This window comes from Ursus americanus, chromosome 9, assembly GCF_024610735.1.
Source record: "Ursus americanus isolate L20-20 chromosome 9, mUrsAme1.1.p, whole genome shotgun sequence".
Taxonomy (NCBI): domain Eukaryota; kingdom Metazoa; phylum Chordata; class Mammalia; order Carnivora; family Ursidae; genus Ursus; species Ursus americanus.
In genome coordinates, this window is record NC_142135.1 from 56898368 (window position 1) to 56925741 (window position 27374).

General features: G+C 35.9%; 1 protein-coding gene, 1 long non-coding RNA gene and 1 other non-coding gene across 3 annotated transcripts in view; 2 read left to right on the forward strand and 1 right to left on the reverse strand.

The window, feature by feature from the left end:
- Nucleotides 1-26622, forward strand: ELOC (elongin C). Its single transcript, XM_045810141.2, has 4 exons — nucleotides 1-151; nucleotides 11001-11054; nucleotides 15725-15868; nucleotides 21944-26622. Exons 2-4 carry the CDS (start codon nucleotides 11051-11053, stop codon nucleotides 22132-22134), a joined length of 339 nt encoding a protein of 112 aa, XP_045666097.1. The 5' UTR covers nucleotides 1-151; nucleotides 11001-11050; the 3' UTR covers nucleotides 22135-26622.
- The window catches only part of LOC123800453 (uncharacterized), a 62733-nt gene continuing 42869 nt past the window's right edge, over nucleotides 7511-27374 (reverse strand). Inside the window, exons 3-4 of the long non-coding RNA XR_006781922.2 lie at nucleotides 10558-10658; nucleotides 7511-7589 (exon numbers count right to left, since the gene is read on the reverse strand). This is a non-coding gene — a long non-coding RNA (uncharacterized LOC123800453). The remainder of the gene's footprint in view (nucleotides 7590-10557; nucleotides 10659-27374) is intronic.
- LOC123800501 (U6 spliceosomal RNA) lies at nucleotides 21699-21801 on the forward strand. Its single transcript, XR_006781930.1, has one exon. It is a non-coding gene; the product is annotated as a U6 spliceosomal RNA (small nuclear RNA).

The following is a 27374-nucleotide window of genomic DNA, read 5'->3' on the forward strand; positions in this document are numbered from 1 at the left end:
AGCGTCCGTGACCCGGCGGAAGTGATTCCTCCAACTGCCCCGGAACCCACGGCGGCAGGCAGCTGGGGGTGGGGGGGCCGGCCCTGGAGTAGGGGCTGTGGCGGTGCGCGGGGACCCGGCACGGTGGCTGCAGTGGCTGAAGGGCTGACGAGTGAGTCTCGGGCTGGGGTGGGAACGGAGCTCCGGATCCGCGTGGAGGACAAGGAAGGCTTGTACTGGGCGCGCTCGCAATCGCACTTCCCACCCCTTCCCATTTGGGCGGGGAAGAAACGGAAGCTCTCAACCTCCCCGGGCCTCCTCAGCTCCTGGTTTGGGGGAGGGGAGAAGAGGGCGGCGGGACCTTTCTAGGCGCCGTTTGGTGGGCTCGGAAGAGGGTGAAAGGAGGGGCGGCGGCCAGCGAGTCTGGGCCTTCCCCGGGCTGAGCGCGGGGAGGGTGGAGTTAGGAGCATGGCAGCCCTGTCGGTTTTCTTTCTGCTTTCTCCGTGTGCGCTCAGATACGTCCTTTTTTTGGAGTCGGTCCCCAGTCAGAGGAGTGACTCTCACAGTCACAGCCCTCTTTTTCCAGCTGCAGGACCCCGAAGAAGTTTACCTTCTGGGCAACTTGTCGGACGGTCTCTGCCCGACTTGATAGTTTGGGACTGTCGTGCTATCTGCCTTCCAGTTTTGTCCGAAAGGTATCTAGTACAGTGGCCGTTGAGTTTATCTTATGGAACTAAAATCTCTTTCGTAACATATAGTTGTAACGTTCATGTCATTAGTGCGAGCATTTCTACTTTGCGTTGTACTTTTTCATGTTTGTGTAGAAAACAACCGAAATCCTTCATTTTGAGTTTTAAAATCTTTTTTTTCAAACTGCTAAATTTGCTTTTTGATCCCCAAATAGTTGTTTCTTTTTCTGTTTAGTAGACTAAGATGATAAATCTCTGATGTCACTTACATTCTATTTGTAATTCATGATATTAAAACATCGCAGTTCACACATGTATTCATTCATTCTGGAGATACAATGGTAAAGAAACAGCTATGGTCCCTTTCATCGTGGATATTTATTTATTGCCAGTGGTGATTTGGGGTTCATGTTTAATTTTTAAATGTTCTTTTTTCCCCTAAGTATGAGATTTAACTAGTAACTACAATTTCAAAATATATATATATATATGTTTATTTCAACTTGTAGATGCCAGTTTCATTATCTTTATAGTAATTCTGTAATGTAATTAGGCAATAATAGTCAGAAGTTCTAGTCAGCTCTATGTATCAAGTTCTAAAGTAACACTTGAGTGTACCTTAAAAGTGTTTTTTTTTCTTTAATATGGCTTTTCAGTACTATAAAATAATCTGGAAACTCTGCATTTATACTGATAAGTGTACATGCATTTTAGCTAACTTGTTATAAATGTTTACTGTTCCATTATTAGATAAGATCAGGAAAACCCCATCAAGTGATGCCTGAAATTTCAAGCCTTGGTGACTAAGAAAACAGTAGTACCATTCACTCAGGAAGTATTTATTGAGCATCTGCTATATGCCAGCTACTATACCAGGCCTGCTGTCATGGAGCTTGGGGAAAGAGGGGAGATGTAATAAATATATATATAAGCAAATATAGTTTCAAGTGGTGATAAATGTAAAGAAATTATGTCAAGATTAGAGTTAACATCAAGAGTCAAATTAGGTGACTAAGGTAGGGGTGTCTAATTTTGATAGGGGAGTGAGCAAGGAAGACCTACCTCTCTGAGGAGTCATGTTTTGCCTGGAGACCTAAATAATAGGGAAGAGCTTTTAAGATAGCAGTAACTGCAAATGTAAAGACCTTGAGAGGAATGAACTTGACCTATTCTGATACTAAAATGGCCAATATACAGTATAGCTGGAGCATAGTGAAGGAAAAATGATGGGAAATAAAATCAGAGTAGTTAGCAAAGTCTAATAAGATACAACTTTATAGTCCTTTTTCTGTTTGTAATAAGGGGCCATTAGAGGATTTTGTGCAGGGGAATGATATCTGATTTCTGTTTTTGATGACTAATTGCTGAGTGGCAAATAGACCAGTTGGAGGAAAGTGAGGAAACTAGTTCCTAAGGAGGCTTGTAGTAGTCCAGTTGAGAATTGGTAGCTTGAACTACTAGAGATGTAGGATGGAAGTTCGTGAGGAATGGTATGGTTTGGAATGTAATTTGAAGATGGAGCCAGGTAGGTCTTGCTTTAACCCCTAGGACAGAAAAAAAATTGAGGCATCAACTGTTTCACCTGAGCATCTGGGTGAACAGTAGTACCATTTACTGAAATAAGGAAGACAGGAGGGTACACTGGTTTCTGAGGAATAAATTACGAGTTTGGTATAGGAATAAATCAGGAGTTTGATAATTAATACACAGCTCAGAATGTGTGCAGGTAGGCAAGTTGGATATCCACAACTATTGCTCGGGGGCAAAGTCAAGCTAGGAAGATTATCTGGAGGTCATATTTTATTTTATTTTATTTTGTTTTGTTTTGTTTTGTTTTGTTTTGTTTTAAGATTTTATTTATTCATTTGAGAGAAAGAGAGCACAAGCAGAGGGAGAGGGAGAAGCAGACTCCCTGCTGAGCAGGGAGCCTGTCATGGGGCTCAATCCCAAGACATGGAGATCATGACCTGAGCTGAAGGCAGACGCTAAACCATCTGAGCCACCCAGGCACCCCTGGGGGTCATTTTTTATAGGTAATATTTAAACCTGTGGACTGGAGGACTTCAAGTGGAGAGTGTTAATGGAGAAGAGGGCAGATGACTGGAAGCACTCTGGTCCAAAGAAGAGCAGTGATGGAAGCAGAAAAGCCAGGAGGGTGTGGCATCTGTAATACTAAGTGAAGAAACTGTTTTGGGAAGGAGGGAGTAAACTGCAAAACCCTGCATAAGGATTAAAAATTCGCTATGTAGCCAGTAAGATAATAGAAATATGATGAGCCCCTTGAATGGACTAGTGGGCCAGACGTCCAATCAGAGCAGGTTAAGAAGTGAATAGTAGCGATGATGTTACAGCATTTTGATGTGCTGATGGGAATAATAGCAGGACAAAGTCCTTGAAGAGGTGTGCTTAAGTGGAAAGTTTGGCCTTGGATAGGAAGGATGGCTTTTATTCGACTTATGAGACTGGAGGGTGGACAGAGTATATGGTATGTAGATGCAGGTAGGATGAAGATGGAAAAACAAGGCAATTGAAGAGATATCTTCGTTTTCTTGATAAAATAAGTAAAATTGTCAGGGCAAGGAGGAGGAGAAGGTGTTGGAGGTTTAGGAGAAGCTAAGATTTTTTTCAGAGTAGAAAAGCCAGTTTACTAGGAGGATTTCTATAATGCCAAGTGCCTATTTAAAGTGTATGGTCACAAATTTAAAGTTGAGATCCATCAAAATGGTTGTGTCTTTTCTCCAGCCACATTCATCTCTTTGGTTGAGGTTTGAGCTAGGCAGAGAATTAGATTTGCCCAGGATTGGGATATGGTGGGTAGATAAACCAGAGGAGAGAGCAGGGAATTTAGGGTATAAGGACTGTGGGATGTGCATGGTGCTAATCCTGATGAACTCTTAACAGTGGGATGAAGCAAGGTCAGAAATTGTTTTATATTTGTTTCTTATATTTATTTTTAGCCCATCATTCTAAGCATTCTTTTAAATTATTTTATACTCTGTAGAATCTATAATTAGCTACTATATAGTGGGAGTATTTGTTCAAACCTTTTTAAACCAAAACAAAGGAGTTTGGAGATCTTTGTCTAAGAGGGAGGTTAGGTAGTTTACAGGGGTGAGGCAGACAGACTCCGTGGAAGCAGGTAGCACTCTGGAGCCCTGTGCTGTATGAAAGCAACAACTCTGTTTAATAAAGATGGGAAATTGGGAATTACAGGCATTTGTAGAGGGATGGAGAATTTCAGATGGGTACAGTCATGAAATGGTGGCTCTGATAGGGACTTTTAGACACAATTTAGTCCATTGTGTTTAAGAGATAAACAGGAGGCTTATCACTCTAACCTGTCAGGGTCTCAAGACAGAAATTTGGAGAGTAGAAATTCAGATGTGGATTTGCAGTGACACTGTTACTTTGTGTACACGCCTTCCCCACCCCTCTCCTGATTTGGCTCATACTGTTTATTTTGTCTGGATCTCTCTCTCCTTCCAGTTCTGCTTGGTAAAAACCCCTCCATCCATTGAGACCCAGATCAAAAGCTACTTTCCTTTTGTGGCTGTTCACTTAACAAATTCATAGTTCCAAATTTACTTCTTTAGGACTCTCAAAATCCTACTCCCCATCTATTAGCATCTGCAAACCTAGAGAATTTGGATTAGTTTTATTATCAGCATAAGTATCTTTTGAAAGATTAATGAGACAAAACCATTTTGGATTGATAATATCTGTACAATGAAAGATACCTAAATTTAAGAAAAATAATTAGTAAATTAAAAAAAAATCTTACTCTAACCTTATTTTTTTGAGATATAATTAACATATCGTGGAATGCTCAGTGTACCATTTAATTTTCCAGAAAGTTGCCTCATGCTTCTTCCTAAGAATTCCTCCAGAAGCAGCCACTGATCTATCACCATAAGTTCATTTTGCCTATTCTAGAATTTCATATAAATGGAATAATACAGTATGTACTTTTTTGTTTTTCCATTCAGTGTAATATTTTTGGTATTCACCAACGTCTTGTGTTTCAGTAGATCATTCCTTTTTGTTGTGAATGGCATTCCTCTGCACAGAGAGATCACAGCTTGTGTGTCATCAGGCTAGCTTCTCATTTATTTTGCATAAAGCTTCTATGAACATTTTTGTAAAAGATCTTTTGTGGCCAAATTATTTCTTGGATAAATACTTAGGAATCCAGTGTAAGGATTTAGGAAAGTCTTGCTTATCGTTTTGCCACTTGTAAATTGGTATGAAACAGCTATAACTTACAAAACCATAAATAACTGAGAACCATCATTCACAGTGATCTGGAGACCACTTAACGTCACTGTAATGATTGTTGTGGTCTGCACCACCCTGTGTAATATTTCTGATGGATCATTTATGGCCAATCTAAAATAGAGTTCTTAAATATCAGAGAGCTCTCTTCTAATCAAGATTCCTAAAGCCCCACAATTGAGGACAGGCAGAACATAGGCCTGGCATTTGTGAGGGCTTGTTTCTAGAAACCAAGCCCTGCTGATGAAATATAGTTGATTACTGAGTATTATTAGATGAGTCATTATTCTAGTAGTAAAAACTTGATCATTTAGGACAATTAGGTCATAACTAATTGTTAAACATCAGAAATAGATTGGAAGTTGAAGTCAATGCTTTTACTTTAAATGACCTAATAGATTCCCTTAGTAAAAGCAAAGACCTGCACTCTTTGACCCACTGTAGACTGCCACTGAGAACAAAACTTGTTCTTAAACTCAGGGATGTTTGGGAACAAGTTTTAACCCTAGGCGATTTGAGGACATTCTCAAACAAACATTTTCAGGTAACTGTTAGTTTTAGGAAACGTAAAATTCCAGAAATCATGTACAGGAATACATGCTTCATACACTTGCATTTATAATTAGCAATTTATGGTAGTCGGTGCAAAATTGTGAGACTGGTGTTTTAGTTATCATAATGGCTATGTCCTCGAAGTCTTTAAAATAAAAATTGTTTTAAGAAAGAACAGTTTTCATTGTGGTTGTCCAAAAGTTCTAAGTTATTCAATGCCAACATCATGGGAAAACATGAAAATAATCAATCTTGGTCAAAAGCATTGTATCATTGAATAACTTTATTCTCTTAGAAAGCTCAGAATAGGGGCGCCTGGGTGGCTCAGACGTTGAGCGTCTGCCTTCGGCTCAGGGCATGATCCCGGTATTCTGGGATCGAGCCCCGCATCAGGCTCCTCTGCTGGGAGCCTGCTTCTTCCTCTCCCACCCCACTGTCTGTGTTCCCTCTCTCACTGGCTGTCTCTCTGTCAAATAAATAAATAAAATCTTTAAAAAAAAAAAAAGCTTAGAATAGTACTATGTCTGTGGCAGATAACACTATTGTATGAAGCTTCACATTGTTAACATTACCACATAATTACCATTGTATTGAATACCTGGGTCACAGAGAGAGAACCTCTTTGCCTTGTGGAAACTTAAAGCTAGTAAGCAAGACAAAATACATCTAAAAAGACAGACTTATAAGCATTTGCATCTAATAGTGAAGAAAACTATAAATTCCACAGCTGAGGAAAAATGGGGGAGGGGTACCATTTGCTTTAAGTATTAAGACTGCCTACAGAAGAATTAAATATAGGAGCATTGTTACGTTAAGTAGGCCAGAATGGGAATTTTAACTCCTCTTGAAAGCCATAAATCCAGTGACACTATAAGCACATTCTGGGCAGGATAGTTTGATGTCTTATTACAAATTGGAATTACCTCCTAACTTCTGTCAATTGTATTTGTTTTCCAAATTAATCGTATTTTTTACATATTGTTAAGAACTAATCATCAGGCTGACCTTTTTGTTCCCTTATGAGCTGCTTGGTTCAATTACACTTACTTGTTTCTTTTTGTTTGTTGTGGTTTTGGTTTTTTTGTTTTGTTTTTAAGATTTTATTTATGGAGTGCCCGGGTGGCTCAGTTGGTTAAGCGTCTGCCTTCTACTCAGGTCACAATCCCACGGTTCTGGATAAAGCCCCATGTCATCAGGCTCTCTGCTCAGTAGGGATCCTGCTTCTCCCTCTCCCTCTCCTTGCCACTCTACCTGCTTGTGCTGTGTCTCCCTCTCTCTGTCAAATAAATAAAATCTTTAAAGAAAAAAAATTCATAATGGTCTTTAAAAAAAAAAGATTTTATTTATTTAGAGAGAGAGAGCATGCCTGCTCACAAGTGCAAGTGGGGGGAGTGGGTGTCGGGGAGAGAGCATCCCAAGCTCAGAGCCCAATGCAGGGCTCGACCCAAGATCACACCCAACTGACTGAGGCACCCAGGTGCCTCCCCTTTTTAAATATTTATTTATATAAGTAATCTCTACACCAAACATGGGGTTCAAACTCACAACCCAGAGATCAAGAGTCACATGCTTTTCCAACTGAGCCAGTCAGGCGCCCCTATTTGTTTCTTTTTAAAAATCAAATCTAGGGGGACACCTGGGTGGCTCAGTCGGTTAAGCATCTGCCTTCAGCTCAGGTCCTGGGATCGAGTTCTGCATCGGGCCCCCTGCTCAGCGGAGAGCCTGCTTCTCTGCCTGCTGCTCCCCCTGCTTCTGCTCTGTCTCTCTGACAAGTAAATAAAATCTTTAAAAAAATCAAATTTAAGGATACCTGGGCGACTGACTCATTTGGTTAAGTGCCTTTGGCTTAGATCATGATCTTGGGGTCCTAGGATTGAGCCTGGCTGTGGGGCTCCCTGCTCAGTGGGGTGTCTGCTTCTACTTCTTTCTCTGCCCCTCCCCCTCATTTGTGCTTGCTCACTTGCTCTCTCTCAAAATCTTTAAAAATAAATAAAAATTAATTTAAATCATAGTTTTCTTTTAATTTTTTATTATGTTATGTCACCATACAGTACCTCTTTAGTTTTTGAAGTAGTGTTCCATGTAAATCATAGTTTTCTAAAAAAAAAAAAAAAAAGTAGTTTTCTAGTTATTTACACTTTTAAACATGTATTTTGGTGTATTTTATTTATTCTGCAGAAAACATGATTAATAGGCAAGAAACCACTTACTTTACATAAATGGCACCAAACTATACCTATCATTCTAATCTGCTTTTTAAAAAATTAACAGTTTATCTTGGTTATTCCCATGTTGTTACACACATAGATTTAACTTTTCCCTTTTCACTGCCCGTAATAAGTATTAATAATTATAGATATATTATTTCTATTTAGCTTATTCCCTAACTGATGAACTTTTTTAGGGTATTTTCAGTTTTTCATTTGTATACCATTACAGTCAATATCCTTCTACTTGCCTTTGCACACAAGGCTACTGTTTCTCTAAAGTAGATGTCAAGAATTGCTAACCTTCTGATGATTCTGCACTGCCTTCCAAAAACTGTTGTGCTATTTATTTATATTACCCTTTTCCCCTCTCCTCCAACACTTGATTCTTAGCACATTTTAATGTTTTAGTTTGCATATTCCATGATTACTGTTGGAATCAAGCATTTTTGTACAGGTCTACAAGTTATTTGCATTTTTTCTTCTATTTTTCCAGAGCTCAGTGGATGTTTTATATTTGGTTCTTTAATCCGTAACATCCTTTTGTGAGTGATGTCAGTTACACATCTAACCTTATTACTTTTTTGAAGTAAGTAGCCAATGTAAAAAGACAGAAAGATAAAAAGAATAGATTTGCAGCTGTTGCTATCATTTACTTAATAAGCCAAGCAAATCAACTGAAAAACTATTAGTACTAATAAAGTTTTGCATAGATGATGGGATACAAAATCAACTTTTAATGGATTTAAAAGCTTTTCTTTAAAACACCAGCAATAATCTTTCAGAAAGTATAATAGGAAAATAGATGGCATTCATGATAAAAACTATAAAGTACCTACATGTCCACCTACCAGGAAATGTGTTATGATAAAAGGGGACTAGCCTGACTATTTAGCAAACATGTTTATCACACTATTATGAAAATAGTGGATATATTTGTCAGGTATAAACAGATTAGTGAGACAGAATATAGTCTAGAAATTCCTGTAATAATATAGTAAATGGTAATGGTAGCATTTCAAATCCAAAGGATGCGCTGTTCAAGGATCTTTTCAGTGTTCAGTGATACTAGATTCAAAACTGATTTCAGTGTAGTCACTAGGCTCACGTAGAATTTCTGTTTGTTACTAAAAAATAAAAAACTATAAAAGAGTAATGTTCATATATAACACTGTAAAAGCACAATAACATCGGAGGACTTTTTGTTCATGCTGTATCTTCTGCCTAGAACTATTTTCAACCTACTGCTCAACCACTGCTTTTACCTACCTAATTCATATTTCCAGACCTCAGCTTAGTTATGGAGTAGATATTCAAATGTTTACACTGAGATTTTTCTAACCCCAAACTTAGACTTCTACAGGTAATTTGTGGGTTATATCCAGATTTAATCATATTTCAAGTATTTTTAACTTCTAAATAAGAATTAGGATTTACTTTTAACTGTTAATGTTAATCTACTGTTTTCTTGTTAGTGATGGGGAATCCCTTCCCCCACCTTTGTTGTATAAATGGTGAGATTGATTTACTATATTAAGAAGTCTATAGAGAAGCTGTTGCTACCCAAAGGGCTTCTAAGCATGGTTGCTTAGCTACTGCTAGTTAAATAAACATCCTTGATGTTTTGCTCTGGAGATTTTCCAGCTAGAAACTTGGCACTCAAAGTTCTTTTTCTAGTTCTTCTAGCACTTTTTTCCTTTTTCATTTTTTTAGAAGAATGATTACAAAATAGTGAACAGAATAAAATAATAATGACCAATGAATTTTTGTCTACTATTATTATAAAATGACACAGTACTGTTTAAATTTTAGGTAAGTATCGAATAATTTATATCAGCAGCTCTTAGCAGTAGTAGAAAAATTTTAATGGGAGCCAGAATTGTTTACCATGGTAGTATGGAATAATGGAAAGGGGTGTTTGCTCTAAAACAAACCTACCCAGCTTTAAATCCTCATGCTGCCACTTAAGCTATAGAAGCTTTAAGCAAGTAGCAACCTTTTAGTGTTTCTTCACCTCTAAAATGGGAATAATAATTCCCTTGTGAAAGTGTTGTTTTAAAATAATGTATGTAAGTCATGTAGTGCAATGTTTACCACTTACTAGCCCCTCAAATTGTTGGTAATGATGTGACATTGCCCCTGTTGCCCTTAGCTCATATTAGATATGGTACTTTAAATATTTCCATCCATGCTTTGTATTCTAGACTAATAGATAGATTTGATTCCTACTCTCACTCTGTCATTACCTGGAACAAATCATTCAACCCCTCTATACATCAGTGATGCTACCGTTTTTTAAGATGAGGGATTACATAGGTTATCTCCAAGTTTCTTTCCTGCTCTAAAGTGTCATGGTTCATTTTCTTGGCCCTTCCCTTAAGGCTAGAATAAAATACTGATTAGGAATTTCTTAGAGAACAGGATGTTTTCCCATTAATGGCATAAACATGTTGGTATAAATAAAATCCTCCTTGAAGAAATGACATGAAAATTAAAATTACTCAACATGAGCCCTTTTCCTTTAGCATTCATCTTATTTTGTAAAATTTAAGATTTCTCGGGGTACCTGGGTGGTTCACTAGGTTAAGTATCTGCCTTCAGCTCAGGTCATGATCTCAGGGTTCTGGTATCGAGCCCCACATCGGGCTCCCCACTCGGTGGGGAGTCTCCTACTCCCTCACTCTGATCCTCCTCCCTGCTTATGCTCTCTGTCTCAAATAAATAAAATCTTTTTAAAAAAATTTAAGATTTCTCACAATATTAAAGATTTTCTACCACTTCACTGTTAAATTCAGAACTTTGGTAGCCTTTTGCAACAAGGATGGCACAGTAAAATGTATTATAAATGTCACACTTACATAAGATGAGAGCAAGCCCTTTTATGAAGGCTACTTCATGTCCTTGGATATATCATGTTGTCGTTCATTCAGCAAATAGGTGCTGTAGTGTCCACTAGTATCTAGTAGATACAAGTATACAAAGAGGTTATTAAGGCCAGCAATCTCTTTCAAGTTCAGTTCAACTCCTAAGGAACAACACCTGTATTTTTAAACTATTCTCAGGATAGTTACCTTAAAGGGGGGAAAAAAACAAATCTGTATTTAGACTACTATTCTGAAGGTGATCATCTTTTCTCAGATGTTCAGAAACTTGATACTGTTCCATGTTATGGTGGCTGGGAAACTCTTGCATAGCAGAGAGAGAGAGTCCTTAAACTTGTAATACCAAGGACATTAAATAGTAATGGGTGAAAACATATTATTCCAGCATTAATCTTAAAATAGCATTGTTATATTTTCAGGAAACTACTAAAGTTCCTGTGGAAGTAAAGTAGAATTTCATAAGAACATAATGGGTAAGTTATATAAAAGTGATTTTATATTTCAACTAGAAGCAGCTGGTTTTTCTTCTCAAAGATAGGCCTTTGACATTGGTGAGTGCAAGTAAAAAAATGATCAGAGTAGACTAAAATTAGTTGTTTAAATCCACAGCATCTGTTCACTACAGGCATACCTCAGAGATATTATGGGTTTTGTTCTAGACCACAGCAATAAAGCAAGTCAAATAATTTTTTGGTTTCCTCATGCTTATAAAAGTTGTGTTTACACTGTACTGTAGTCTATGAAGTATGCAGTAGCATTTTGTATATATAGTATATATATATATTTACACAAAAAAATATATATATATTTACACAAAATATATATATTATATATATAATATATATTAGTACCTTAACTTAAAAATACTTTATTGCTAAAAATGCTAATCATCTGAGCTTTTGGTGAGTCATCACAGATCACCATAACATCACCATAACAAAAACAATAATAATGGAAAAGTTTGAAGTATTGTGAGAATTACGAAAATGTGACATAGACACAAAATGAGCAAATGCTGTTGGAAAATGGCATCAGCAGACTTGCTCAATGCAGGGTTGCCACATACCTTCAATTTGTAAGAACTGCAAAGCACAATAAAACAAAGTATGCCTGTACATATTTTTGAAAGGCAGATAAGTAATGTTTTTGTGCCAAGTATAATTTGTGATTACTAATAAGTAATAGCAACTTTAGAATTAGAAACTTTCCCAACAAACATATAAAGTGCTTTAAGTTGCAAAAAAAAAAAATGCAAGAATTATAAATTTAATTGATAATTGTTTTTATTTTGTAAGGGATTGGCAAAACCTGCTAAGTATTTGTATGCTTGAGTAGTCTATAATTTACAAGTTATTTGCATCCTTATGAATCCCCCAGCTTTTTATTATGAAAAATTACAGGAATGATACACTATATAGCCTTCAGTGAGTGTTCAATTTTGCCACATTTGCTTTCCTTGTGTGTATATTGTTTATAAACCCTATACACCCATATACTCACCCATGTATTTTTCTGTACAATTTATTTACTTGTATGGTATCACTTCACACCTAAATACTGGAGTAGGCATCTTCTAGTTAGGTCCATATTCAGAATTTCCCAGTTGTTTCAGTAGTGTTCTTTATAGCAGGTATGTTGTAGACATACCTCGTTTTATTGTGCTTCATTTGCACTTCACAGATACTGCGTTTTTTAACAAATTGAAGGTTTGTGTCCACCCTGTGTGGACAAAGTCTACTGGTGCCATTTTTCCAACAGCACTTGCTCTTTTCATGTCTCTCACATTTTGGACAATATTTCACTTTTTCATTATTATTATCTTTGTTATGGTGATCAGTGATCTCTGATGTTGCTATTGTAATTGTTGTGAGATGCCACGAACCATGCCCACATGAGACAGGGAACTTAATGTTTTGTGTGTTCTGACTGCCGCACCGACCAGCTCTTCCCTCATCTCTCTCTCTCTCCTCAGACCTCCCTATTCCCTGAGACACAAAAATTGAAATTAGGCTAATTAATAACCCTACAGTGACCTCTGAGTATTCAAGTGAAAGGAAGAGTTGTACATCTCTCACTTTCAGTCAAAAGCAAGAGATGATTAAGCTTAGTGAGGAAAGCATATCAAAAGCTGAGACAGGCTGAAAGCTATGCCTCTTGTGCCTAACAGTTGGCCAAGACGTGAATGCAAAAGAAAAGTTCTTCAAGAAAATTAAAAGTGCTACTCCAGTGAACACATGAATAATAAAAAAAAGTGAAACATACTTATCACTGATGGACAAAGTCTGAGTGGTCTGGATAGAAGATCAAAACCAGCTATAACAGTCCCTTAAACCAAAGCCTAATCCAAAGTGAGGCCCTGACTCTTCAATTCTGTGATGGCTAAGGGAGGTGAGGAAGCTGTAAAAGAAAAGTCTGAAGCTCACAGAAGCTGGCTTGTGAGGTTTATGGAAGGAAGTTGTCTCTCTAAGATAAAACTGAAAGGTAAAGCAGCACGAGCTGATGCAGAATCTACAGCAAGTTACCCAGATCCAGCTAAGGTAATTAATGAGGGTGGCTACACTAAACAACAGATGTTCAATGGAGATGGAACACCTCGTATTGGAAAAAGATGCCATCTAGCACTTTCATAGCTAGAGAGAAAATTCAGTGCCTGGCTTCAAAGGACAGGCTGACTCTTGTCAGGAACTAATGTAGCTGGTGATTTTCAGTAGAAGCCAGTGCTTACTGACTTCCAAAAATCCTAGAGCCCTTGAGAATTATGCTAAATCTACTCTGCCTGTGCTTTATAAATGGAACAACAAAGCCTGGATGACAGCACATCTATTTACAACATGGTGTACTGAATATTTTAAGCCTACTCTTATTACTTAAGAAATACATCTTATAAAGTATAGCTGCCACAGACAGTGATTCTTCTGATGCATCTGAGCAAAGTAAACCGAAAACCTGGAAAAGCTTTACCATTCTAGATGCCTTTCACAATACATGGGATTCATGAAAAGAGGTCAAAATATCAACATTAGCGGGAGTGTGGAAGAAGTTGATTCCAACCCTCATGGATGACTTTGAGGGGATCAGGACTTCAGTGGAGGAATTAAATGCAGACGTGGTAGAAATAGCAACAACTAGAATTAGGAGCGGAGCCTGAAGATGTGATTGAATTGCTACAATTTCATGAGAAAACTTGAATAGATGAGGCATTGCCTCTTATGGGTGAGCAAAGAAAGTAGTTTCTTGAGATGGAATCCACTCCTGGTAAAGATGCTGTGATGAGGGGGCGTTTGGGTGGCTCAGTCATTAAGCATCTGCCTTCGGCCCAGGACCTGATCCCAGGGACCTGGGATTGAGCCCCACATCGGGCTCCCCGCTCAGTGGGAAGCCTGCTTCTTCCTCTCCCAATCCCCCTGCTTGTGTTCCCTTTCTCGCTGGTGGTCTCTCTGTCAAATAAATAAAATCTTAAAAAAAAAAAAGATGCTGTGATGAATGTTGAAATGACAACAAAGGAATTAGAATATTATGTAGACTTAGTTGATAAAGCAGTGGCAGGGTTTGAGAGAATTGACTCCTATTTTGAAAGAAGTTCTGTGGGTCAGATGCTGTCAAACAGCATCACGTGCTACAGAGAAATTGTTCCTAAAAGGAAGAGTCAATCGATGCAGCAAACTTCACTGTTGTCTAATTTTAAGAAATTGCCACAGCCACCCCAGCCTTCAGCAACCACAACCCTGATCAGTCAGTGACCATCAACATCAAGGCAAGACCCTCCACCCTCAACTGACCTAGTGTCACTGAAAACTAGGACAGTGGTTAGCATTTTTTAGCAATAAAGTATTTTTAATTAAGGTATAAACATTTTTTTAGACATAATGATATTGCACACTTAATAGACTATGCTGTAAACATAACTTTTATATTCACTGGGACCAGAAAATTGATTTGACTCGTTTTTGCATTATTTGCTTTATTGTGGTGGTCTAGAACTGAATCCACAGTATCTCTGTGGTATCCCTGTGTTTTATATCCAGGATTCAATCAAGGATCACTTACTGTGTTAATTTGTGTTTTTAGTCTCCTTTAAATAGTTCCCTCCTTTTGGGGGCATGAGGAGTGAAGTCTTTCATGACACTTTAAAATTTATATATATCTGAGTGTTTACTCCTGATTAGATTCAGATTAGACATTTTGGGCAGCAGTAGTACATAAATGATTTTTATATTTATTAATCTTAATTTGAGGGATTTTTAAATTAGCTGTTAACAAATAAAATAGATGTTTGTAGCTTGAACTTCAGTTTTATCCTCCGTACTTACTCTTTTCGTAGGGCTTCCTGAGTTTTTAGAATAAGCTTTAAGATACTTTCTTTCAGATATTGGTAACCATAAAAATTAAAATTTTCTCAGTACAACACTGTGAAAGTTATAGATGTTAGAAAGCTCTTAAAGGGATATATAAAAAAATATATACTCCCCAAAAAGTTATGTTGAGCTAGCTTGTGTGGCTAAAGCCAGCATGGTGGCAATGAGGGTAGCTGGCAGTAGAGTAACCACCTCCTTACCTCTACTTTGAATTTCAAAGACTGGTATTTGTCTGTATTCATTACTTCAGTCATGCAATAATTTAAACACAGCAATAAAATGTTTTGATCATTACTTTAATGGATCAAGAGTAAAGATGCTGAGTAAAAGGAAGCCCTAACTTTTAGAATTAGGAGTTTGTCAGAGGAGTTGAAATCATATGATGTACATTCTTTTTTGATAAATTCACACAGTGCATCTTATGTTAAAAATGAGTATTTCCAATGATTTTATTTAAAGCTTTACTATTTGATAATTTTGTTTGAGGTTTCAAATTTGAATGTGCTGCTGTGTTCACAAAAAACTTGTTAATATTTCCTTGAAAAAGAAATTTTTCTTTTTCAAAGAAAATTCTGGTAAATTTTCATCTACAGTAACATACTTGAATGTAGTTGATTCTGACATTGGAAAATGTTTAGAGAATAATAAAACGAGTTTAAAAACCTTAAAATCTTGATAGATGTTATCATCCAGAAATGTTTCTGTTCTGAGTTACTCAAATATTAACCTTGGTAAACCTGTTTATTTTTAATTTTGTGATTCAAAAATCATTTTACTACTTACTTTAGATGGAGAAGAGAAAACCTATGGTGGCTGTGAAGGCCCTGATGCCATGTATGTCAAATTGATATCTTCGGATGGTCATGAATTTATTGTAAAAAGAGAACATGCACTAACATCTGGAACAATAAAAGCCATGTTGAGTGGCCCAGGTAGGTACATTTCTTTATTTTCTGTTAATAAATCTTCACTTTTAATGTGTTTTTACTTGAATAAGTGACTTATAACATTAAATGAGATAGTAACTGTTCTAACGTTATTGCATGATTATGTTGCATTGGAAAAAGTGGTTTCTGCCAGTTCCTGTTTTCAGTTATTAACCCTAATAGAAAGGATCTTTTCCCTACATTAGTACCATGGTTAATTTCTTCACCACAGAAGGACTCTGATGGCGAATTGTGCTCTTAATGACATATAAAGTTTATTTTTAGAAGTTACCACTTCCCAAACATCTATTCTTAACATTTTCTTTTTCTTTCTTTCTTTTTTTGTTTGTTTGTTCCTTTGAAATAATTTTTTTTTTTTTTAACCTCAAGGAAATTTTTTTTGAGGATTGGAATTTTCTGGAGTATACAATAATACTATGTTTAACTTTTGGAGGAAACACCAAGCTGCACAGTAGCTGCACCATCTTACATTCCTACCACCACTGTATGAGTATTCTAGTTTCTCCACATTTTCACTGACGTTTATGTTCCCATTTTTTTTATTTTAGCCATCCTAATAGGTGTGAAGTGGTTTCTCATTGTATTTTGTTTCAAGATTTATTTAAGAGAAAGAGAGAGTGCACAGGCAGGGGCAGGGGCAGAGGGAGAGGAGGAGAGAGAATCTCAAGCAGACTGCCCACTGAGCACAAAGCCCAGTGCTGGGCTCAGTCTCAAGACCCTGAGATCATGACCTGAGCAGAAACCAAGAGTCAGACGCCTAACTGACTGAACTACCCAGGGACTCTTCACTGTATTTTGGATTAGCATTTCACTAAGGACTGATGCTGAACATCACTTCTGGTGTTTGCTATACATTTGTATATCGTCTTTGGAGAAATGTCTATTCAAATCTGTTGCATATTTTTCAGTTCAGTTGTGTGTCTTTTTGTTACTGAGTTGTAAGAGTTCTTCATAAATTCTGGACACTAACCCCTTATCAGACATATCATTCGCAAATATTTTCTTATAACAGTTCTGTGATTTTGTTTATTAATTTTTAAAGATCGTACCTATTTATTTGACAGAGCGAGGGAGCACAGGCAGAGGGAGCAGCAGGCAGAGGGAGAGGGAGAAGCAGGCTCCCCACTAAGCAGGGAGCCCGGTGTGGGACTCAATCCCAGGACCCTGGGATCATGATGTGAGCTGAAGGCAGACACTAAACGGACTAAGCCACTCAGGAGTCCCCAGTTCTGTGATTTTAGCTTTTACATTAAGGTCTTTTATTTTAATTTTTATATATGGTGCGAGGTAATGATTCAGGCTCATTCTTTCTTATGTGGACTTCCCAGTACCATTTGTTAAAGAGACTATTCTTTTCCCCATTTAATGGTCTTGGCACCTTTTTGAAAATAAGTTAACCATAGCTATATGGGTTTATTTATGGGTTCTCAACCCTCTTCCATTGAGAGTCCTTTTTTTTTCTTTTTTAATTTTTTTTTTCTTCTAAGTAATCTCTATACCCAGTGTGGGGCTTGAACTCAAGAGTTGGCATGCTCTACCCACTGAGCCAACCAGGTGCCTCATTCCGTTGATCTATTCTTATGCCACAGTATTCAAATACCACAGGATTTTGATTACTTTAGCTTTGTAGTAAGCTGTGAAATGGGGAAGTGTGAGGACTCTAACTTTTTTACTTTTTCAAGATTGTTTTGGCTATTTGAGATTCCTTGTTTGTTTGGGGTTTTTTAATTTTGATTTAAATTCCAGTTAATATACAGTGTAATACTACTTTCAGGTGTACCATATAGTGATTCAGCACTTCCATACTCACACCCAGTGCTCATCACAAGTGCATTCCTTAGTTCCCATCACCTATTTAACCCATTCCCCCACCCACCTCCCTTCTAGTAACCATCAGTTTGTTTTCTGTAGTTAAGAGTCTGTTTCTTGCTTTGCCTCTCTACTTTTTTCCCCGTTTGCTCATTTATCTTGTTTCTTAAATTCCACATGAGTGAAATTGTATGGTATTTGTCTTTCTCTGACTGACTTATTCTGCTTAGCATAATACTCTAGCTTCATCCATGTTGTTGCAAATGGCAGGGTTTAATTCTTTTTTATGGCTGAGTAATAGTCCAGTGTGTGTGTGTGTACGTGTACACATGTACATATACACACCACATACCACATCATCTTTATGCATTCATCAGTTGATGGATACTTGGGCTCTTTCCATAATTTGGCTATGGTAGATAATGCTGCTATAAATATGAGGGTGCAGGTATCCCTTTGAATTAGTATTTTTGTATTCTTTGGGTAAAAACATAGTAGTGCAATTGCTGGATCATCAGGTAGTTCTTTTTTAACTTTTTGAGGAATCTCCATACTGTTTTCCAGGGAGGCTGCACCAGTTTGCATTCCCACCAAGTGTAAGAGGATTCCCCTTTCTCCACATCCTTGCCAACACCTGTTGTTTCTTGTGTTGTTGACTTTAGCCATTCTTTTTTTTTTTTAAAGATTTTATTTATTTATTAGAGAGAGAGAGCACAAATAGGCAGAGCGGCAGGGAGAGGGAGAAGCAGTCTTCCTGTTGAGCAGAGAGCCTAATGTGGGGCTTGATCCCAGGACCCTAGGATGATGACCTGAGCCGAAGGCAGATGCTTAACTGACTGAGCCACCCAGGTGCTCTGACTTTAGCCATTCTGACAGATGTGAGGTGATATCTCATTGTACTTTAGATTTGCATTTCCCTTATGATGAGGGATGTTGAGTATCTTTTCATGTGTCCATTGGCCATCTGTATGTCTCCTTTGGGAAAATGTCTATTCATGTCTTCTGCCCATTTTTTAATTAGATTATTCCATTTTTTGGGTGTTGAGTTTTATAAGTTCTTTATATATTTTGAATACTCACCCTCTATCAGGTATGTCATTTATAAATACCTTCTCCTATTCCATAGGTTGCCTTTTAGTTTCGTTAACTGTTTCTATTTGAGGTCACTTGTAATTCCTTTTCTTTATTTTTTATTATGGAGATTTTAAAATACACACAAAAATGGAAGAGTATAATACACTTCCATGTACCCATTAACCAGCTTCAGTTTTATCAACATTTTGCTAATCTTACTTCATCTGTTATCATTTCTTTATGAGTATTTCAAGCAATTAAGTCCCTGCTAGTGTCATTTGACTTGCAAAATCTATGCTAGTTCCCCTGCACTCTCCCTTTTTTTCAGACCATGAATTTTATGAAGAAACATGGTTATTTGTAAAATGTCCACATCTGGATTATACTTAATGTTTCATGTTGTAAGCTTATAATTCGAACTCTAAAGGCTTGATTAGATTCCACTTCATTTTTCTAGGCAAGAATACTTTATAGATGGTACCACTGTATTCCTGTTGTCTCAGCCTTTCAGCAGTGTCGAGATTAGTGGTTTAGCAAGCTGATCCATCTATGAACAATCCTGCAGTCAGATTTTCATATAATGCTTTTAGTGTTCGTTGTAATTATTGCTGAGATTTATTTCATTTGGAATTACAAAACAGTGATTTTCTAATTTTTATAATTTCTTCTGCATTTATTAGTTGGAATTCTATAAAGAACTGTGTTTATCCTAAAATATATTCTGTATAGCAAAGAAAAGATAAATGCTCGATTTTTTTTCCCTTTACATATAATTTTTCAGTATAATGAAATGATTCTTCATCCTCTAGTAGCGAAGAGTATTTTGGTTTTTGTTTGGGGTTTCTTGTGTATCAGTTTCAACTTGCGACTTTTTATTATTTGATGTCTTTTAATCTGGTGCAGTCCTTCTCACTGGTGTGCAAATTGCCCCATTTGCTCCCCTTTTATGCCAGAAGGAGCCATGTCAGGTTGGCTCCTGTGTCTTTTTGACATGGCTCTGGTAGTCTTGGATAGCTATACTACTTTCTGTAATAACAAGATTTCTCAGGCTCATTTGATAGATTATTCTCTAATCCTGAAAACAGACATTTTTCCAAAGAGCTGTTTTCTTGTAGTGGAAAATGGTGCTTAGGAACCCCAGTCTGGTTGCTAGCACTACTTATTACTCATGGGTCGAATTACTTTTGGACTTTTCTACTGGATAGAGCTAGGATATACTTTAGAAAAACAACGTCATGGGTTTCAATAAATTTTATTTAATAATAAAATTAAAAGATGTTTGCTTTTTCTAAGCTTGATCTCCTTTAGTTTATCTGCAGCCCAAAACTAATGTTTGCATAAAAAGGAATGAAGTACTGATACATGCAACCTTCAAAATATGATGCTAAGTGAAAGGAGCCAGAGAAAAGGTCACATGTTGTATGATTCCATTTGTATAAAATATCCAGAATAGGTAAATCCATAGAGACAGAAAGATTGGTGTTTGCCAGAGGCTGGGGGTGGGAAAGTGGGCAGGAACTGCTTAAAGGGTATGGGGTTTTATTTTGGGATGGTGAGAATGTTTTGGAACTAGATAGCAGTGGTGGTTACACAATATCATGAGCGTACACTGAATTGTATACTCTAAAACGGTTGATTTTATGTTATATGAATTTCACCTCAAAAAACCCTAATGTTTGTCTAATATCAAAAGCTTACTGGGCACCTGGGTGGCTTAGTCCATTAAGCATCTTCCTTTGGCTCAGGTCATAATCTCAGGGTCCTGGGATTGAGTCCCATATCAGATTCTCTGCTGAGTGGCAAGTCTGCTTCTCCTTCTCCCTCTGAGATCTCTCTCACTCTCTCTCAAATAAATAAAATCTTTTTTAAAAAAGCTTAGTTAGTGTTTATTGGTAATATTTCATGCATATATTCAAGAAATAGAGTTTTAGTCATTGACAAACCAAAATGTACCTCATTGCTATAAATTCTTCATTCAATACTTCTCTCCTTTCTTCCCACCCCACCCCCAACCTATAGACAATTATTGGAAAACTTTTAAAAAACTACATTCTCTGAAAGCACATTTATCTACCTCTTTTTTCAGTACACAGTGCTAGTGCTAGACTGCTAAGAAACTATTTTATCCCTGTAGTAAATGCTAAATGTTGTAATCTCTATATAACTAATTTTGAGAGATCATTAAAAAGTTTATAAAATGTTACTAAAACAAAGGGAAGTAGCTTATGAGGAGCTCTCATTAACATAAGCATAATTTTGAAAACTAAAGGGGGAAACAGTGGGTTTGCTTTCTTGAGAAAATGTTTTTAAATAGTATTACATTTATTATTTATTTTTACATGACAACTCAGTATAGCACAGGGCTCCTGATGATCCATAAAGACTTGATTTCTTAAACTGAGTCTTCTAAAAGATTTGTCTTTTTGTATCCTATTCACCCTTACTTACTCATGCCACCATCATTCTTAGGAAAAGCTAGTGTCCAAAGTCCTAGAAGAAAATTAGAATTTTAAAATACAGTCTTGATTAATCTCAGTTGTGATCTTAATAAAGATTTTTTTGTATTTATACTCAGAAATCAGAGTTACATATTTCATTTGATGCTAGTGGGGTTCATTCTTTTCACATTGTATTAGTTTGCTAGGGCTGCTGTAACAAAGTACCATAGACTGAGTGATTTAAACAATAAAGATTTGCTTTCTCATAATTTTGAAGGGTAGGAATTTGAGATCAAGGTATTGGTAGCGTTTCTTCTGAGGCCTCTCTCCTTGCCTTGATGGCTGTCTTCTCCCTATATTCTTCACATTGTCTTCCCTCTATGTGGCTGTAATTTAACCTCCTGTTCTTATACAGATACCAGTCATATTAGATTAGGGTCTGTTCTAATAATCCTGTTTTGTCTTAATTATCTCTTCAAAGACCCCATCCATGGGTCATTAAGCAGTATCTATACTAAAACTAGAATGATACAGAGAAGATTAGCATGGCCCCTGTGCAAGGATGATCCGCAAATTTGTGAAGCGTTCCATGTTTTTCAAATGTTTCCTGAACAGAAAAAAAGAGAGGGGAAAAAATCCTATCCCCAAATGTGGTCACTTTTGGAAGAGCTGACAGTTAGGACTTGCCAACATAGGAATTCATACAGCCTGTAACAAACATACTCCTTTTCTTTTACAGGTCAGTTTGCTGAGAATGAAACTAATGAAGTCAATTTTAGAGAGATCCCTTCACATGTGCTATCAAAAGTATGCATGTATTTTACCTACAAGGTTCGCTACACTAACAGCTCCACAGAGATTCCTGAATTCCCAATTGCACCTGAAATTGCACTGGAACTGCTGATGGCTGCGAACTTCCTAGATTGTTAAATAAAATAAATTATAATAAACTGTTAACTTTTTTCAGTATTTAATACCTGTAGTTCAGTTAGTAATTTTTTCATATATAGCATGTTGCCTGTGTGCAGTTGAACTTCCAAGTTCATTGCAAAGCAGATTATCTTCTGTTCTTTTGCATAGCAATCAGAGTGAAATTTGTTTGCTACATCAACAAATTAAGGACATTTTCACAAATTGAGAAATAAACAAATATGCCAATTCGTAGGTGGTTTTGCCTTATCCTTTGGATGTGATTTTTAAAATTAGAACAGTGGTGATATAGTAAATACTGAAATTTAAGCATAAATGAACACATTTTACAGGTAAATAATGGGGCTACGTATTTTTGTGTTTTTAGTGTTTTTTTTTTAAACCTTTTCTGATCTTAGCCGTTGTTAGCATTACTAGAGTTATGCAAATAATTGCATTATAAACATGTTTATAACTTAGCCAAAACATTGATTTTTATAACTGTCAAAGACATAAGAGTTGACATTTCTTATGTGTCTTTTGATAAACTGCAATATTGTTTTAAGTGTATCTTGTCTTTTTGTTTATTGCTACAATTTAAGAACTTTATTTAAAAGCAATTTTGGAAGATTACTAGGAATAGCTTTTGGAGCAGTCACTTTTTGAACTGTAGCCACATGGTCAACAAGTAAACTACATGACTGATTTCATGTGCATAGTGCATTTTGGCCAATCCAAAGTACTGTATTTCATTGACTATAAAGCTTCCTTCGCAATATACATTTTCGTACATAGTCCCTTGTTGTGACTGCACTTCTGATTATTTAAATATGTTTTAAAGTATTCATTATGGACTTTATTCAGCTCTTAAAAGCTAGACTTTTCTGAACTATTCCAGTCTTCCTCCAACCAACTGAAATGTTATAAAAAATTTAAAAACATGGAGAGATGCAGTGCAAAGCTTATAATGCACTTTGGTATAGTTTATGAATTATCTTCTATTAATTAAAATATGTCCCAATAAGTATGATACCCATAATCTGTGGGTCTTCTACTGAAATCTGACTTAATATTAAGAGGTCATTCAGCTTTTATACCAAAAAAAAATTTTGAAAAACTATCACAGAGCATCTCTGCTGAGGCATGGGAAAAGGAGCACTGGAGTAGGGTTTATTACTATCTCTATCTTAGTAGTAAAACAAAGCTGTCATTATAGGAGACACATAGTTAAGCCTTCAGCTTAGTTCTTTAAGACTGGTTTAATATGGACCAGTTTTTCCAGAACCTGCAAAGAACATAAACAACCAAGATCTATAAAAGTAATTTTTCCTCATAGAAAGACCTAACATTGTACTTTGCAGCTTACTGAAAGCAATTAAATATGTTAATTGCATATATTTTAGTAACTTCTCAAGACATACTGGTACATATTTTAGTATAGAAGATTATCAAGTACACGAATTATATTCTGCTACTTGCTGACAAATAATGTTAAAAACCTAAATGATCTTAAAGGTCAAAGTGACAACTAGAATAAAGTTCAACTTTGACCAATTTTAGTAGGTTACTTTATGTGTTAGATCCAGAAGTAACCTTAAGTATAAAATATTGAAATAGAACTGAAAGATTAGGAAAAACTGTATATCTTGCGGCAAATGATACTTGCATGTTAATAAAGGCTCTTGACTGAAAGGTTTGATGAACACTTGGTGTTTGATCTTTTTAACTTTAATTTTCCCTTCCTCCTGAGGATTCATGAAACTACTTGCTTCAGGACATCTTGCCATATGATTTAATAGCAAGAATTTTTATTTGGTTATATCAAAGAGATAATTTTATATAGCACTGAAAACAGTTTTCTGACACTTGGTAATTAGTTTACTTTCCAAATTCTGGGCAAATCTGCCCAGGTTTTTTTTTTTTTTTTTCTGCACACAAACTATTACCATAAAATCCTGTTTTATTCAGTTAATATTTCATTTCTATACTAAGATTATCTTATGTTTTTTAGATTGCTTATCTTTCATGCAATTATTGACAAATGACAATCTCCTTACTTTTGAAGTCTTGTTGATACTAAGAAATACAATTTACTGTAAGCAGTAGATTCAGCTTGTGTTAAAAAAGAAATACATTTAGAGACCTCTTGCTAGGCATGGAATGGTCATCTTAGTGTGAGCCATATTGCTAAATTTATCAATTCTTTCAAAAATTCTGAGAAATAATATAAAACTGCTGTTAAAGATTGAAGAGTGTTTAACCCTAGTGATTCCTATCTATATAATTCTCTAAAAAGAAATTTCATACAACTTTAACAAAGTTTGGGTGTATCCAGACTTAGCAGTGCTAAGTTGAGCTTTTGATTGGTTATCTCTAAGTCTGATAAAAATTTAAGATCTGGAAATCAGTAAATGCAATTGATTCTTTATATGTATGGTGTTTTATTTGCAATATATAAATCCATTTTAATTCCAGGCCAGTCATATTTGTGCCAAGATTTTACATTTCTATTAGGTTAAACTCTTAAATATTGTACCTAATGATCTCTTGGTTTAAGCAAATATTTATTAATCTAGAGGTATTTTTGGTATGTTAGAGCACAAAACTGGGAGTTAAAGTCTGAAATCTTGTGTTAACTAGTCATGTGATAAGTTACTGGGCCTTAATTTTACATTTAGAAAATTAGGAGAGTGCACATTAATAAGGTGATAATGTTTACCACATTAATTTTTTTAATGAACAAACAAGATTGTGTTTGTATTGCTTAAATCCAAGATTGCAAACATTACAGGCAATAAGATTAGGATTATAAATGAGAGAAAATGGCTTTGTTGTTGCATCTCTTAAATAATACTCTAAATTTTCAGTTTTGCTGCTTTTGATTAAGCATTAAATACCATACATCAGTACTACATATATTAATAGTTTAGAATTAATTTAGAATCCTTATAGTTGTTTCCTATTGCCTGCTACATAAAGAAAATCCAATTTTAGTTTTGGTTACCAACAATTGTTAATATAAAGGGAGTATTGACTGTTTTCACACCGGTATTATGTAATGCAAGCTCAACCCAAAACTCATTTTTCATTCATCCCTAAATTAGTAACTTATGCTGAAACAGATACATGTGTAAATTACTTACTTCATGTATTTCTAGCTGAAAACAAGCCTTTTTTTCCATTGCCCTGTTGGAATATTGTTTCCTTCTTCTATATTCCCTTAGTTGGTCCCTCCACCTCTATGCCCCCAGGTCATTTGCAAATATTTTCTTATAACAGTTCTCTGATTTTGGCTTTTACATTTAGATCTTTGATTCTAAGTTAAATTTTGTGTATGGTGTGAGGTAATCATTCAGCCTCATTCTTATGTGGCCTTCCCAGTACCATTTGTTAAATAGACTATTCTTTCCCGCATTTAATGATCTTGGCACCCGTGTTGAAAATTTTAAAGTTGCTTTGAGATAGAACTTATGTCTTAATCATTAAATTGTTCTATAAGTTTTGTGTTTGTTATTACTCTTATATAGGACCCAGGGGCATCAGAATTAGATTTTTCCCCCTGTGTAGTACTAGATGCTTAGAGTCATTTTTAATGTAAAAATGTCTTGTAATATTTTCCTAGATGTAAGTTTATATGTTAAGGCCTTTATTTGTGATAAGATCTCTTGCTTCATTATTTAGAGAAGCATGTATATGATGATAGCTTAGGATAAGAAAAATTCAAATTTCATGACTTTTTATTCTACCAGAATTGTCTAAAATCTTTTAGTTGGCCTTTTACATCATGAAGTAAGGCTTGTAATTAATTCTGTCTATGCATATCAACTGATCTAGTTCCACTGTTGGATTTTTTGTAATATATAACTAGGATTTTAATTATAAGGCATGTTAAATTTTGATGCAAATTTATCAAATATATTTTACTTTTGAGTCAGTGTAGTGTCATTTCTGTGAATCCCATCACAAGTATAATTTTGAATTGGAAAGTACATTTTCTTTGGACTGTTCAAGACAATTTTTGCCTTTCCATAATTTCATTCAACCACTTTTGAAAATGCATGTTTCTTTAGTTTCTTACAGCCATCATTTGAATCAACCAGTATGTTGCCTTTTGCTATTTAGTTTTTATTTTAATGAAGATCCAAGACAAAATGTATAGTCCAAGAAAGGTCACAAGCTAATTTATGGTGAGATTCTAGATTCAGATTATAGTTCAAATTAGAACAAACATGGTGCTTAGATTCTAGAGATGACCTATATGAATGCTACATCCAGAAAAGGAAGTCATGTTTTGTTAGAGTATTGAAATAAACAATATACAGAATATTGAAATGGTCAAATTGAGATAGGGAGGAAATGCATGAGGTGTGCTTATGAAGTAATCAATGCTTAAGAAATATATAACATTTCCATCCAAGTGAACATTATCCTTCACTTAGTAGGGCTATTGTTGCTCAGAATGTTTCCAGACTTTAGAGTTTATAATAAATGTTCTTTTGAATAGCCTCATTAGTGGGAGGTGCTTTTCTTTAAATGTTTTGCAACAGCCAATAAATGTTTCTTATCTAAACCTACTGAATAAAGGCAAGTGGCCAGGCTGGTTAAGGAAGAAGGTATATAACTAGAAGAATTAGTTTTCTCATATAGCCAGTTATCCCGTTCAGGTATCATGGCATATCACAAAAATTAATGTAAGAATGTAGCATCAAAGTTGTAATTCAAAAGGATTTTATAAAATTGGTCTCTTACAATGCAGCACATCACCTTTACTTTGCTCAAAGTAGACAGTGTTTAAGCATTGTGCTTCCAATATTTTGTTGGGTTTTGTTTTTCAACATCACATTGAAAGACAACTTTCCTGTTCTGGGCAAGAATAGGTTCTATCTGGTAAAGTACCATACCATCCTTAAACACTGAAGGTACTTTGGTGAAAACGTATTCCTAAGGAATTGAGTCCAGGAAGTTACACTGACTATAGTGAAATGGCTATACTAAAGTTATAAAAGGCCAAAAGCTTGTGAAACTAATGAAACTACATTTATGAGATTTGTTTTTGAATGCAACTGTATTCTTTTCCCAGTGGCAATTTTTACCTTATGTACATCTAAAAACTAGATTGTAAGACAGGAATGAAGAGGGAGAGCTATTTTATTTTTTTAGGTGGTTGATTTATTACCTTTCCTGGTGCCCAGCACAGCACGTTTACATTGCAAGCATTCAATAAGTGTTGAGTTGAAGGAAACTCACTGGTGTGTAAAGGT

Excerpts from the sequence above, each read along its gene's own strand:
- ELOC (XM_045810141.2), top strand. Across the intron at positions 15,869-21,943 it reads AGCCATGTTGAGTGGCCCAG|GTCAGTTTGCTGAGAATGAA; the intron begins GTAGGTACATTT and ends TTTCTTTTACAG.